The sequence below is a fragment of the Prunus dulcis genome, chromosome 4, assembly GCF_902201215.1.
Source record: "Prunus dulcis chromosome 4, ALMONDv2, whole genome shotgun sequence".
NCBI lineage: Eukaryota > Viridiplantae > Streptophyta > Magnoliopsida > Rosales > Rosaceae > Prunus > Prunus dulcis.
Genome location: NC_047653.1, coordinates 11714636 through 11729230, shown reverse-complemented (window position 1 = coordinate 11729230; position 14595 = coordinate 11714636). Strand labels below are relative to the sequence as shown.

General features: G+C 36.2%; 1 protein-coding gene across 1 annotated transcript; it reads left to right on the top strand.

The window, feature by feature from the left end:
- The first annotated feature begins 11770 nt into the window (after positions 1 to 11770).
- LOC117625028 lies at positions 11771 to 13969 on the top strand. Its single transcript, XM_034356591.1, has 3 exons — positions 11771 to 11987; positions 12111 to 12165; positions 13628 to 13969. Exons 1-3 carry the CDS (start codon positions 11903 to 11905, stop codon positions 13782 to 13784), a joined length of 297 nt encoding a protein of 98 aa, XP_034212482.1. The 5' UTR covers positions 11771 to 11902; the 3' UTR covers positions 13785 to 13969.
- The last annotated feature ends 626 nt before the right edge of the window (positions 13970 to 14595 follow it).

The following is a 14595-nucleotide window of genomic DNA, read 5'->3' as shown; positions in this document are numbered from 1 at the left end:
TTTGTCTGGGATATCATAATTAGCTCACCTAATAAATTCCAAATTTATATATTACCCTTTTAGCAGCAACCCAAATAATTATTGCATGCACCAATTCCACCTATTTTAATGTTCTAATTTTATACTAACCCAATGCCCTTTTGTGCATGTCAAGCACCTAAAAGCTTTAAAAGCACTTGAAAGTTGGTATTGACAAGTAATTCAGCCTCTAAAAGTCTAAACTCACTATTTTGAATTTAAAAAGTTTAGGGCCATCATTTTCTTAAAAAATTAGTATCATTCCTCGATTTATGCTTGTCATCCTCATCCTAGCGCGGGACCATCATTTGCTTGAGTGATGTTTGCAAATTGTAAGTGAGAAATTTGAGTGATTTTTGTTTTCTTTAATTAAAAAAAAGTTGAAGAGGAAGAAGAAAGAAAAAGAATTGGGGTAGGCAAATACTTTTACATCAGGAGCATGTGTCAATGTTACTGGTGGCTGACCCTACCTTCTTTATGCTGTCATGTGGCATGTGGCATAGGATTGAGATGACACTTTAATCATTATTGGTGAAGGTAAAGTTTTTCTGACAACAACTGAGGTGTCTGGTAAGATGGAATGTTGTCTATTTGGTCTCAAAAGGGTTGCCAACTTGCTATACTTAATTCTTCACAGCAGCTTTGGTTTATTCTTCTGCCATCCTGCTTGAGTAGATTCTAAGTAAAGGACATTGGTACAAAAACTCATACACCCATACTTAATCATTCAGCATTCTTTCACACATTAAATTCAGCAATTTTGTGTATGAATTCAAAGTCCTTTATCTCTCTAATTAAAAATACTCCTGTACCTAGGTTCAATTCCCTCCTCACCTAATATCACTTGTATAAAAAAAAAAAAAAAAAAAAAATTGTATTTAATGAAAATGGAAAGAATGACATGAGAGTTTAATTGTGTTGAATGTGGATTAGATTAGGTTCATACTATTATGTGGTCTGATAAAAGTGGGAAACAAATACTGGCTGGTTGTTGCTGTTGCTGGTTTGTTGTTGTTTAGAGCCTTAGAGTTGTGTCTAAGTTGTTGGTTGTTTGTTGTGTTCTTGTTGACCATCTTGGGCTTGTCCTTTGGTTCTTAATTTGCTAAACTTGAATTCCAAAAACAAGAAATAAAAATAAACAAGTGGTTAGGCGACAATTGGACCCAATTGTTCACATTGTAAACCAACCAGATGCTTATATATACTGGCGGATTCGGGAATTTCTTAGCAGAAGTGCAATTTTAAAATGCTAAAAACTTTTTGTGGATTGAATATCTAAGACTTTTTACCTAGATTGACCTTAGGTCTCTTCATGCATTCATATCATACATGAAAAATTATTTTATGTAACAATATTGACTAAGTATGAAAAATGGTTTTTTGAAATAATCATTTTCTCAATATAATTTTTGCTAGCTTTTATTCCTCACACATAAAACAAGAAAACTTGATGTTATGAGAATTTATTGTGAAGTATATGTTGACTTAATGAGCCATCATTTTAGCCTAAATCGTAGTTTGCACTAAAATTGATTTTTCATATTTTGATTAGATGGGAATTTGATTTTTTAGTATTTTTATTTGAATCCAAGTGAGGATACTTCTTTATTTACATTGTAAAATTAAGTAAATTGAGTAATATAAAAATAAATGAAAGTAAAAGGATAAAGACATTTACTTCAACTGGAGTGCACCACCATTAGTTGAATAAATGGGCAATTTGAAGTACCTACGACAGTTTTTCCGACAAAAAGAAATACAGCTACACCTCATTGTGCCATAATAAGTCCACCACTGTTTATATACACATCATTAATATTGCTGCCCAAAACAAGGAGGAGAGTGTTCCAAGTAACAAATCCTGATCCATTTGATAGCTAATAGCTTCTTGGGGCCATTAAGAATTTGGCAGTTAATTGCCAAAAACAAAAACCCAAACCTGTCAGATTCAATAATTATGTCCACTAATTGACATATCATCTGACCTAGCAAATTGCCCTTCCTAAAAATCTTATTAGCTTGCCACTCACACTGAAATATATATGTGGTGGGGAAGAAAACATGAATTAAAGACTGATGCTAAGATTGCTTAGGACAACAAGCATGCCAGAAGAAAGTGCTTGTCATGTTGGGTTGTCACGTGTTGTGTTAGGTAGTTTTATTTCAGGCTTATTTCAAGTAGTAGTTACTCTAAAACCTAAATTTTCAACTATTTGTCATGTGTAATCAACTAGCTTTTGTTCTAGTGGTATTTGTCTTCAGTTAGTTGGAGGAGGTCTCATGTTCGACTCACATGGAGTGGTGATGACAATATATATTTATAATGAGTTCGAAATCTAATTGTGGTTTGTTGTTGATGTATTGACCCATTATAAAAGTATCTTATAAATATATTCTTATCATTTGTAAAAATAACATGGGCACAAATTTTTTTTGTTTTTTGTTTTGGGAACTTCAAGTCATGCTTTTCCATCACAATAGACAGCACTTGTAGATATAGACATCTATACATAATCTCACAGAATCGTAAAGAAAAAAAATAATTGTCATCTGGTTTATGAGGAAAAGTGGGTATGGGCCAAGTTCAAGCAAATGCTGATGGGTGACTAAAATGGGTATAATAGACATCTATACATAAACTCCTGCAATCTGCCCAATATATATTTTTAAAATTTTTATAATACAAGTGGTATTTTAAACTACAAGGGATGGGGGTTCCTCACACACACATACACACACTACCAGGGTGTCTTGTGAGTTCAAATCTAAGACCACTAATATGCAAATTAAGGCCCGCAGGGCTAGACCCAGTTAGCGTATGCCTAATAAAATTGACTTCATTTCTTTTCACGCTTTTGATCCCATACCTCCTTTAAACTAGAACAAAAAAAAAAGAGGAAAATAAAGACCTACTTGTTTTTTTTTTAAAAAAAATGGTAGTATAGCCGCACGGCTAATACCAAAAAAAAAACAAAAAGGACCCCCTAGTTGCATTAGTTTGTACTTTATAGATATTAATTTGCTAGTTTCAACATATCCAAAGTAAATATTAATCGGCAGCTATATAATATTTAATATAATTTTTATGACATATATTATTCTTATTCAATAATATGTGAGAATTATTTGTATAATAATACGTGAATTTTGTGTGTCTTATTGAAAATTTTGTAAAAAATACGTGTATTAAACATTAGAAATACATACATACATGTACAATACGACTATTTTATGTTTACTTAAAAAAAAAACGTAAGACGTGTATAGAACACGAATGTATTATTAAAAAATATGTACGTACGTGTATAATAGAGTATTAAACGTGAAAGTGCTAAATTCTTTATACAGGTAATAACTCTGAAAAGAAAAAATTAAAAGGGGGACAATAGAGACTCAGATAATGGCCTAATAGTAATGGATAACTACTCTTATCGATAAACGAAAATCATTGAAAAAATTTAAAAGGAAAAAAGGATCCTAGTATGTGTATATATATATAGAGTATAGCCGTCCGGCTATACTATTTATGAAAGACAATTAAAAAAACCAGTAAAGCTAACTGGCTATACTATTTTTAAAAAAAAAATTAGAAAAAAATCTGGTATAGCCGTGCGGCTATACTATTTACCAAAAAAAAAAAAAAAAAGCTTCACAGGCCCTAAGCGTCCATGCGTAGAACGGTATAGTCGTGCGGCTATACTATTTTTCATATAAAAAAAGAGGACCCCCGAGCAATTATGCGCCACGTGTCAAAACAAGTCTATTTTTTAAAAATAATTAAAAACACCGAGTATAGCCGTGCGGTTGTACTATTTTTTATTTATAAAAAGCTTTAATTGTTACAGTGTAAGAACCCAAAACAAAATATCTAAAAAGAAAGAAAATATCTAAAAAGTAAGGAAAATATCTTTTAGTGAAAAGACCATTTTGCCCTTGCATTAATAATGGGGGAAAATTTGACTTTTTGATCGAGAAAGAATTTGGGAATTCCGCTTGCGCCATTGCGTAGAGCACGGCGAAAGGAGTCCGTAGACACGGAGTGGGCCCGAATCGGAGTTGTAACGAAAAAGTTATGGTCAAAAGAGTCTCAGTGGCATAACCGTAAATATTTCGAAGTTGCATCTATATAAACCCAGACTCTGCGCGAAACGGGCCACCGACTTCCAGAAGGTGCTGGCGCCGCCTCCGAGCTCCAATGGCCACGGGACCGGTGGCGTTGGAACCACCATCGAGTCCCCTACCTTCTCCAACCGACCTCAACCCTGGGGCCGCCCTGAGCTGGCCGGAAAATCGTGTTTTCCGACGGAGGTTCGTCCGAAGCTACCCAAACTTCCAGCTCGAAATTCTCCTTCGTTTCTCCACCAAATCGATCGAGTAAGGTATGGTTTCTCAGCTATTTTTCGTACTCTAGCTGATGGGTATATGGGCTTCGATCGATTTTAGCTCTAAGGGGTTCGATTTTGAACTTGAAAATTTGGCCGAACTTCGGCCCTTCGAAACTACTGTTTCCGGTCGCTTTTTTGGGGGTGGCCCAAGAACAAAAGTGACTCCAAATGGGGTTTTTTACATAGGGTAGGAGTTTGGAGTCTTGGTTCCGAGATTTTTCGGCCACCCGAAATCGCTTTGGACACCCAAAGCTGTCCGCGCGTACTGGAGCCCGTGGGCGAGGGTACTGATGTAATTCTGTGTAGATTTGTGACCCTCGTGTCGTCACGAGCGCGTGGGATTTCGCGGATCTCGATTCGGAGTCCGTTTGAGCCCCGAACGGATTTTCCATATCGCGCGATCCGTGGGTGCAGTGTTGTGTAATCGTCGGATCGCGCTGAATTTTGGGTATGTCGGTCTACACGATGTCAGGATCGTGTAGGATTCAACGGATTGCGAATCGGAGTCCCGGATACTCCGGAATCGCGAACCCTGGGGCTAGGGTTAGGGTTTTAAGCGATAACGCGATTTTGGTCAATCCGACCGTCCGATTCGGACCAAATTCGCAGAACATGGTTCCCGCTGTATGAGAAACCTTCAGGGATGATCAGATTGGCCATCGGACACCGTGGACCCCACGGGTCTCGGGTCGGCCGACCTGACAGGCTTATCGCTTAAGCTGAACGTCGAACCTCCCAAAACTGTTCCAAGCATTGAAAAAGGCTATTGTGGGCATAGGAGTAGTTGGATTGAGATGCGCGTATTTCTAGGAGCCGGGGGCAGGGTGTTTAGTTGAAATTCTTTTTATTCAGCAGTTTACTAACTTAATCTTTCGGGATAATCAGGCACCAGGAGCCCGACAGAATTATAAAAGAGATCTTCGAGGGATCGAAGTAGCTCGGACCATCTGTGAGTGGACCTTCTTTCATAAATCAGATTTCATGAATGATTGATGTGCTTTTATATAAATAAGTTTTATAAATGAGTTTATATTGATTTTATATAAATAAGTTTTTAGAAATGAATTTATTTGAATAAGTTTCTTTATTTGATCTTGAGTAAGTTTTATTACGGTTCTGAACTTGATCAGTACAGTAACAGTTTTATAAATATGTGTTGCTTATTTAAAAGTCATAGAAACAGAGTTTGAGGTTGAAATCAGATGAGACAGCAGCACAATTTGAGATTTCAGTTTTAATCGGATTTTCTAAAGGAATCTATTTTAAACCCACCTTGTACCCATTTTCTTTATGGTGATTACCCAGAGTCGGACCGATGTCTACGGACATCCAGTCTGATTATAGTTCAGTCAGTGCACTTGACTTTGCCTCACGAGTTTCGGGGACGCTCGGACCGTGAGTGCCAGGATTTGCGGCTCGGCAGACTTGGTGTCCCGAGACCTGCCAGGATTGCGGCTCGGCTGACTCTGTGTCCCCGAGACCTGCCAGGATTGCGGATCAGGCTGACTACGGTCCCCTGCATCCTGCCAGAGCGACTCGAGCTGACTTGGTGTCACCGAGGAATCTGCCGGCGGGACAGGCTGATCATAGTCCCCTGATTTCGCCAGTTTGCGGCTCGGGTGGACTGCGTGGCGCCCGAGACCTGCCAGGGAATTGACGGATATAACAGGGGTACAATTAGGTGGCAGTTTTAAAGGATTTTAAAGCTTTTACTGCAGATATTGTTTACTCATTTTTTTTTTTGTAAATTCAGTCGAACGAAGTTTTAAAGGATTTTGAGCTTTCTTTTATTCAAGGATGATTTTCAGCCATTTTATATTGGTCTCTCAGTAATTGCACATGTGTATTTTTGGTATTTTTATTCAGTATACCAGTTCTTTGATTCTTCCAGGCAATAATATCTTTATATCAGATCGATTATGTAAGTTTCTTCATTAGTATACTAATTCATGCTTATAGAATCTTTTATATGGCGATATAGTTAAATTATCGATATATATATATATATCCCTAGTTATTTTAAAATGGGGGAATTATATTTTAGCTGGATTTTAAGAATCTCACTTTTTGTCCACTCACAGTTTAAAACTTGTTTTTCGCCCCCAGGTTGTAGAAGTGCATAGGATCCACCACCGGGCCACTCTTAACCTCCACGCTTCAAAGTCAGGTAAAGTTGTAGAAATTTTTCCTGAAAACCCGTGAACTTTAGAAAATTGCTCTGATATCGAGTTTATTGGAAAATTTGAACCTGGCAATTCTGGTTTATCCTATTCTGGCAGTTGGGTGGAAATATTTGAGATTGTTTACAGGTGAAATTTTGGGACTGGTCAAAATACAAGGGAGACTCTGCCGAATTTTCGGCAGAAGTCGAAGAGAAATTTGAACAGAATTTGTGACAGAAAGGGTAAAAAGGTCATTCGTGCCCGACATTAGCCAGGTGTCGGACACGCACAGGACTTGACTCGAATTTCAAAGTGAAAATTGGGTCGGGTCCTGTCATACAGTGCATCATGAAACATTGGTCAATTCTCACTTTACCCCCTTAAAATTAAAGAGACCCACTTTGCCCCATTGACCGATGTTTTATGTCTCACTTTGCCCATCACCGTCAAATCTGTTAAAAATTATGTTTAAAAAGCTGATGTGGCACTAATATGACCTACTATTTGACTAAACTAAGTGACAAGTGTGAAGAAAAAAAATTAAAAATTGTCTTTTAAAAATTTGAATTTAGGGCTTTGACCTCACCCATCCCCCACCAAATTATGGATTTAGGGCTTCTCTTAATAAATTAGGTGTATATAAATATTTAAATATAAGAAATTTAAAAAAACAAAAAACCCATCATCCCCCCCAGCCACCCTTCCCAGATTTCTTCTCCCTCGTTCTCCCTCTCTCTCTCTCCCTTTCCTTTCTCTGTGATCTCTCTCACCCGTCTGTATTTTCTTCTCCCCAACAACCTAGACTACCCCCAGCATCAGTGGCAACCTAGGCCCCACTCCCACCCCCAGCCGAACCCAACCCACCCCTCTCTCTGCAAATTCAAAAACCAACAAATTAAAAGAAAAAAAATTCATTGTTTTTGTTGTTTTGTACTCGAAGGTCTGCAACCAAATTTGATGGCTTCCGAATTCAGCAAGATAAAGATGGTGGGTTGTAGCTGCTGGAGGTTCGACAGAAAGAGAGGCCAGGGCTCATTTGGGTTGTCGACGACTGTGCGGAGGGTTGGGGCTGCTGGGTTTAAGGGCTAGGGGTGGGAGTAGGGCTTGGGTTGCGGCTGGAAGTGGGGGTGGTCTGAGTTTTATACAGCCCATGTTTCTAAAATTGGTGTAACAGATTGGCATGCACAGAAAGATTAATTGAATCTTTGTTTTGTCTTGCTAAAAGTGGAAGATGTTGGATTGAGGCACAGATGTGGCAAAGGTTGAAGTTGGTGGGGTAACGAATTCAGCACAGAATTTCAGGGGTGGAACTTGGGTCTGCGTGAGAAGGGCAGTTGTTGTGGTTGTGGTGATGGCGACTGGGAAGGGATAATGGGGTTAGGGAGGGGAATTGGGGATTTTTTTTGTTTTAAAGAATTATTTTTATTTTTAATAGTTAAATTAAGAATTTTAAAAGACAATTTTTAATTTTTTTTTTCTTCACACATGGCACTTGGTTTAGCCAAATAGTGGGCCCCATTGGTGCCACATCAGCTTTTTTAAAGAAATTTTTAACAGACTTGATGGTGAGGGGCAAAGTGAGACACAAAACATCGGTCAATGGGATAAAGTGAGAATTCACAAATGTTTCAGAGGACACTGTAGCACTTAAGCCTTTATAAAAAAGAGGATCCACTAGCGATTAGGCCCACGTGTCAAAAAACAGTATAGCTGAACTACTATACTATTTAAATACATTATAATTAAAAGGTATAGCCGTAATTAAAAAAAAATTAAGAAAAAAGGACCCTCCTATTGCATTAGTTTGTATTTTATAGATACTAGACTTTCTGCACACGCTTCCGCGCCTACGAGAAGCTTTTTTTTAAAAAAATTTTTTTAATTTATTTTAGAATTAAAAAAGATAATGGGTAGTTGTGTTCTATAAAAATATGATCAATTATCTGAAATTTCTTTTAATTTTAATTTTTTAAAATATGAAAAAGTATAAATTTACCATATTATCCTCATTTAATTAATAATTTCAATTCTTAATGTTTGCATTAACCAAGGGCAATTTCTGGCATTTTGAATGTTTCACCGTTCTCTGTCTTTTGCTTTATGTATATAGATTAATCTGCTAGTTTCAACATATCCAAAGCATATTAATTGGCTACTATATAATATTTTAATATAATTTTTATAACATATATTTTTCTTATTCAATAATATGTGACAATTATTTGTGTAATAAGTGAATTTTGTGTCTTACTAAAATTTTTGTAAAAAATACGTGTATTAAATATTAGAAATACGTACGTACATGTATAATATGACTATTGTACGTTTGCTTTTTAAAAAACATGAGATGTGTATAGAACACGAATGTATTATTGAAAAATACGTATGTACGTGCACTGGGGGACCCAGGAAATTTTTGGAGAAGGGGCAAAATTTGAAAGGCTAAAAGCTAAAAAAAAATTTAAAAAAAATTACCAACTAATACCATCCAAAATTCGTAGCTACATGTACATGGCCTTCATTTGTACCCTTCCACAAGCCTCAGACTCCTAGTTCCTACTAAAATTTTAAAGGGTGATACCCTTTTGGTGGCTTAAGATCATATGTGAGCCTTGAGATATTGAGGCGTAAGCCTTTCATAACATGAATTTTTTTTCTTTCTAAAAAATACCTTTAAGTTTTCATATTAGACTAAGCTAATGCAATATTGAATAACAAAGATGTTCCAAAAAATTTAATAAAGGTTTTACTACAGACAAAAGGCACCATTGCATTTAAAATAACAAAACCTAATAATATGATTATGAGTGAGTACTATTGCTCATGATGACATGACTTGAAAGGAAGGGATGGAGAGCATCCATCGTTCCATTCTTTATTTATTTTTTAATTCGGTGACTGTTCCACCAAACGTGCCTTTTTTTATATCCTAAGAAGGTTTGAGCAAACGCATCGTTTCATTTTAAATGAAACTCATATACTAAGACGACATCGTTTTAAGGAGAAACCCAAAATAAACAGCACACATCTTCTTCCTGGTGCATCTTCTTCCTCGCGCATCCTCTTCTTTGCACATCTTCTTCCTTGCGTAGCGTCTCTATGCTAGAAAAAGAAGTATGCAATTCTAACTAAACACACATCTGAAGGAGTCTTGTCATAATAGATGCGATTTTTCACTATCAAAACAAGAAAGCCTCTTTGAGACATTTAATCGAACAAATGGTGAGCACCATCAAAGGGGCAAATTCCAGCCTCTCCAGGTGATTTTCCGGCGGGGGAGGTGCAGCTGTACCTCCTTGAGCCTTAATAGATCCGCCACTGCGTACGTGTATGATAGAGTATTAAACGTGAAAGTACTAAATTCTTTATATGGGTAATAACTCTGGAAGAGTAAAAAATTAAAAGGGGACAATAGAGACTCGGGTAATGGCTTAATAGTAATAGATAATTACTCTTATCGATAAACAAAAATCATAGAAAAAATTTAAAAGAAAAAAAGGATTCCAATATATATATATATATATAGTATAGCCGCTCGGCTATATGATTTATTAAAGACAATAAACCCGTAAAGCCGCCTAGCTATACTATTTTTTTTTTAAACAAAAACAAAAAAACGAGTATCGCCTCACGGATATACTAATTTTTTTATATATAAAAAAGAGGACCCCATACCGATTATGTGCCACGTGTCAAAACAAGTCTATTTAAAAAATTAAAAATTAAAAACATTGAGTATAGTCGGGCGACTATACTATTCTTTTTAAAAAGAGGACCCGCTAGCGATTAGGCGCCACATGTAAAAAATAAGTATATCCGTTCGGCTATACGTTTAAAAAAAAAAATCGTAGTATAGCCGCCCGACGATACTATTTAAACACATTATATTTAAAAGGTATAGCCGCACGAATATACTCTTTAATAGAAAAAAATTAAGAAAAAAGGACCCTCCTAGTTGCATTAGTTTGTACTTTATAGATATTAATTTGCTAGTTTTAACATATCCAAAGCATATATTAATCGGCCACTATATAATATTATAATATAATTTTTACAACATATATTATTCTTATTCAATGTGAGAATTATTTGTATAATACATGAATTTTATGTGTCTTATTGAAAATTTTGTACGTACATATACAATACGACTATTGTACGTTTGCTTTTTAAAAAACGTGAGACATGTACAGAACATGAATGTATTATTCAAAAATACGTACGTACGTGTATAATAGAGTATTAAACGTGAAAGTGCTAAATTCTTTATATGTGTAATAACTCTGGAAAAGTAAAAAATTAAAAGGGGATAATAGAGACTTGGGTAATGGCCTAATAGTAATGGATAATTACTCTTATCGATAAATGAAAATCGTCGAAAATTTTTTAAAGAAAAAAAGGATTCCAGTATATATATAGCCGCTCGACTATACGATTTATTAAAGACAATTTAAAAAGCCAGTAAATCCGCTCGGGTAGACTATTTTTTAAGAAAATTAGAAAAAAATTGACACGCGACTATACTATTTATTGAGAAAAAAAAAAAAGAGAGTTGTCGCACTGCGACTAGGTGCTCACGTGTAAAATGATATAGCCGTGTGGCTATATTATTTTTCATATAAAAAAAAGGGGACCCTCCAGTGATTATGTGCCACGTGTCAACCAAGTACATTTAAAACATGTAAAAAACCAAGTATAGTTGAACGGCTGTACCATTTAAAAAAAAAAAGAAAAAAAAAAGAGGACTTGCTAGCGATTAGGCACCACGTGTCAAAAATAAATATAGCCGCCCGACTATACTATTTTTTTAAAACAAAATCGTAGTATAGGCTTTGACTTCAATTTTTTCCTAGCACAAATATCTTGTAGACACTAATCAGAAAAGTAGATGCATAAAACAAGAAGTAAATAACACTAGATGCCAATGGGCATAGCCTAGTTAAAAAAGGCCTTGATTTATAAATGAATGGTCACAAGTTTGAACTCCCATGAAACCTTGCAATGTGTGTAAGAAACCCCCTTACCTTTGTAGTATACTATCTCTTATAACCCTCAAATAAACTCCTCACACTAAACTCCTCGTTATAGCCTTTCGGGTCTTGTAATAGTAAATAACACAAGATTTGTTTGCACCTTCGACTCTTCTGAACCCTTCTCAAAATGGCCCAACATAATAAGGTTAAAGGTGGTCCAATTGAAATTCGGTTGGTCCGCTCAGGCAATTACCCACCTTTAACCGGGTCCTCTGTGGTATCTGCGCTTGTGTGCTCAGCCTAGGGTTTATTCCCTCAAAGGCTCAACCTTTCTAGGATTATTCGGCTCTCTCTCTCGAAAGCCATGGCGAAGAACAGGAACAAGAAGAAGAGAAACGATGCCGCTTCAATGGACATCAATGAAGAGCCCGTTTCAGATTTGCCTCAAGGTATTAAGTCCTGTTCTAATTTCATAAAATTCTATGACTATAACTCTCCTCTCTCTCTCTCTCTCTCTCTCTCAACCCTTCGCTTTGGGGAATTTTGACCCTTTCTGTACATTGATTGTGCAGCAATGGACACCTCAGAGTCTGGGGCTCACAACCCAAGTGGTGGTGCTTCCAGTTTGTAAGTATCAATTATTACCAAGCACACATTTTTATAAGGTTAATGGGTTTTTCTATTAGAGGAGTGATAATCAAGACCACAAATTTAAAATCTTAAACCTTAAACACACATTTAAACATGATTTTCTTCGACTGATTGATTTGTGGTCTGATTTGTGTTAATTGGGTGTTGTAGCTATTGCTAAAAGATTATGGGTGAGGCTGCTTTCTGGGTTCAATTCAAATAAACGAGGGCATATGTGGTGCTACAGGGTCTTTAATGTTTGTGGATGTTTACTAGTCCTCTTTTTGTAGTGTGAACATATAGGTTGTTTACTCGATAAGATATTGCATAATTTCAAATTTTAAACAAAATCAATTTCATTCATAATTATCTTGGAATGTATTTTGTATTTACTATTCACAGTCCTGATCTCTTGGACTACAGGTGTCCAAGAGATTTGTGGTCACTCACCGTCGGATATAAATTTAACGGTTCACTCACTCTTGTACTCATTTTAAGAAACTTTTATAAACCATTGGATGTATATCCAACGGTGGGTGACCACAATCTCTTGGACCATTGTGGTCCAAGAGATCGGGCCTGTTACTATTCATTAGATAGATTTAACCAATTATATGCATATTGTGAGAATTTTCAAATTTCTATAAAAAGTCTCGGATGCATTTCATATGTATAAAAAATTTGCTGCATTTTTTAACGGTTCAACACCTTAAGTGGCGCTGATGGGTTGGGTTGTATAAAGTTAACGTGTTAGGAAAATGGCTGTGTTAGATGGCCTGTGGTATTACTGCATGGCATGACAAACATTGCAAATCGTCACTCTGATAGTCAACCTATGATGGTTTTCTAGTACTGAGTTCTTCGACAGGGGAGCATCTCTGCTACTCTCACTATGAAGTACTTTTTGCCTGTGATCTAGCCTGGTTACTTCTTCATGTTTTGTTGTTGAGAAGGAACTACTTTAAAATCACTCTGTTTTTGGGGGTCATTCGAGCATGGTTAGAACGGGTAATGAGGATACTTGTTTTTGTAGCTTGTTGATACTGCTTTGTGACTGATCATGTCAAAAGAGCAGGAATAGGGTTATGATTTAAGGCATGAGAGGAGAGAAATTTGGGGAAGGGAAGGGTTCAATGATGTGGCACGTGATTAGAATTTGATTAAAAATGTTTTTCCTGTGAAAATAGGGTTGAGGATTTTGCCCTCCTGATTAATATATTTCTCTTTCTTATGGACTAAGGGTGGCTAACGATGAATGAAGAAATTCTACCTCATCCCATTAACTTATATGTTGTTTGTTTGTTTGTTTAATTTACCCATTTAATGCTTCTGTGATTGAAGTCATTGATTTGCCTTTCCTGGTTTCATTTCATTTCCAGCTCCTTTGTTTATTGCATCTGTCTGTTTTCTGTTTTTTTTGTTTACAGCTCTTCTAATTGTGAAAATTTTCCTGTAACAGAAAGATAAAGGGAAGGCAAATGAAGAGATCAAAAAATGCCCGAAAGAAAAAAGCCATAGTAAGGGCTATATCGAAAAAAGAGCAGGCTGTTGAAAAAACTAAGAAGCATGAAAGCAAAACCTTGAGAACCCAATCTGCAAAGCTGCTATATGATTGAGGATTCTCGCCAGTTATTCTTGTAAAAGGAAAAGCCATACTTTTTTTGTGATTCTTGTATCAGTTTCATTATAAGTGTCTTTCTCAGATTGCAATTTTGATAATGAATGTAATTAGTTGAATTTTTTTGACCCTTTGACTACTTGAACAGTGTCAATGGATTAAGAAACTAGTAAATTACTCTGATCTCCTCTCCATGAACGTAGGCATAAAGGCTGAACCAGGTTAAATCTCATGTGTTCTTGGTTGGTTTGGTGAAGACTGCCAGTTTCGACCCGGCCAACGAGGTCTGGCCCAAGAAAAGGGCCTTCACTTGCAGACTAGTGATCTCATGTTCAAACTCTCATGGCACTTTGACAGTGTGTGAGAACAACCCCCTCTTCCGATTTGCTTTCAAATTATTTAAATGTGGTCCTCTTTAGTGACGTATCGACACGTGGGTGGCATACACGTAGACATTTGGCAAATATTTGAAGTGATTCTGCCTAATTCATATAAAAATTCCACCCTCAATTTGGTAGTTCTCTTCTCATGGGGATTACATACCTTATGGAGAAATGGCAAAAAATAAGATGAATATTAATAGAATTTCTATTGTCTATCTTCGTTGGTAGCCAATGTAACAATTCTTTGATCACGTGTCCACACGTGGGCCTACACACACATTTAGAAAAGATTTAAAGTCATATTGGCTGGTTCATGTAAAAATTCCCCCCCGAAATTTAACTGATATATGTAGTATTATTATCGCAAAAGTAAATAATGAGGATGAGATATCTTACCATATGCAATAACAAAGAGTGCAGTCAAAA

What these genes read in the sequence shown, in the direction of transcription:
- LOC117625028 (XM_034356591.1), top strand. Translation starts at nt 11,903, where the DNA reads ATGGCGAAGAACAGGAACAAGAAGAAGAGAAACGATGCCGCTTCAATG. An exon ending in CGTTTCAGATTTGCCTCAAG is followed by an intron (nt 11,988 to 12,110) that starts GTATTAAGTCCT and finishes TTGATTGTGCAG; the next exon opens with CAATGGACACCTCAGAGTCT. An exon ending in AGTGGTGGTGCTTCCAGTTT is followed by an intron (nt 12,166 to 13,627) that starts GTAAGTATCAAT and finishes TTCCTGTAACAG; the next exon opens with AAAGATAAAGGGAAGGCAAA.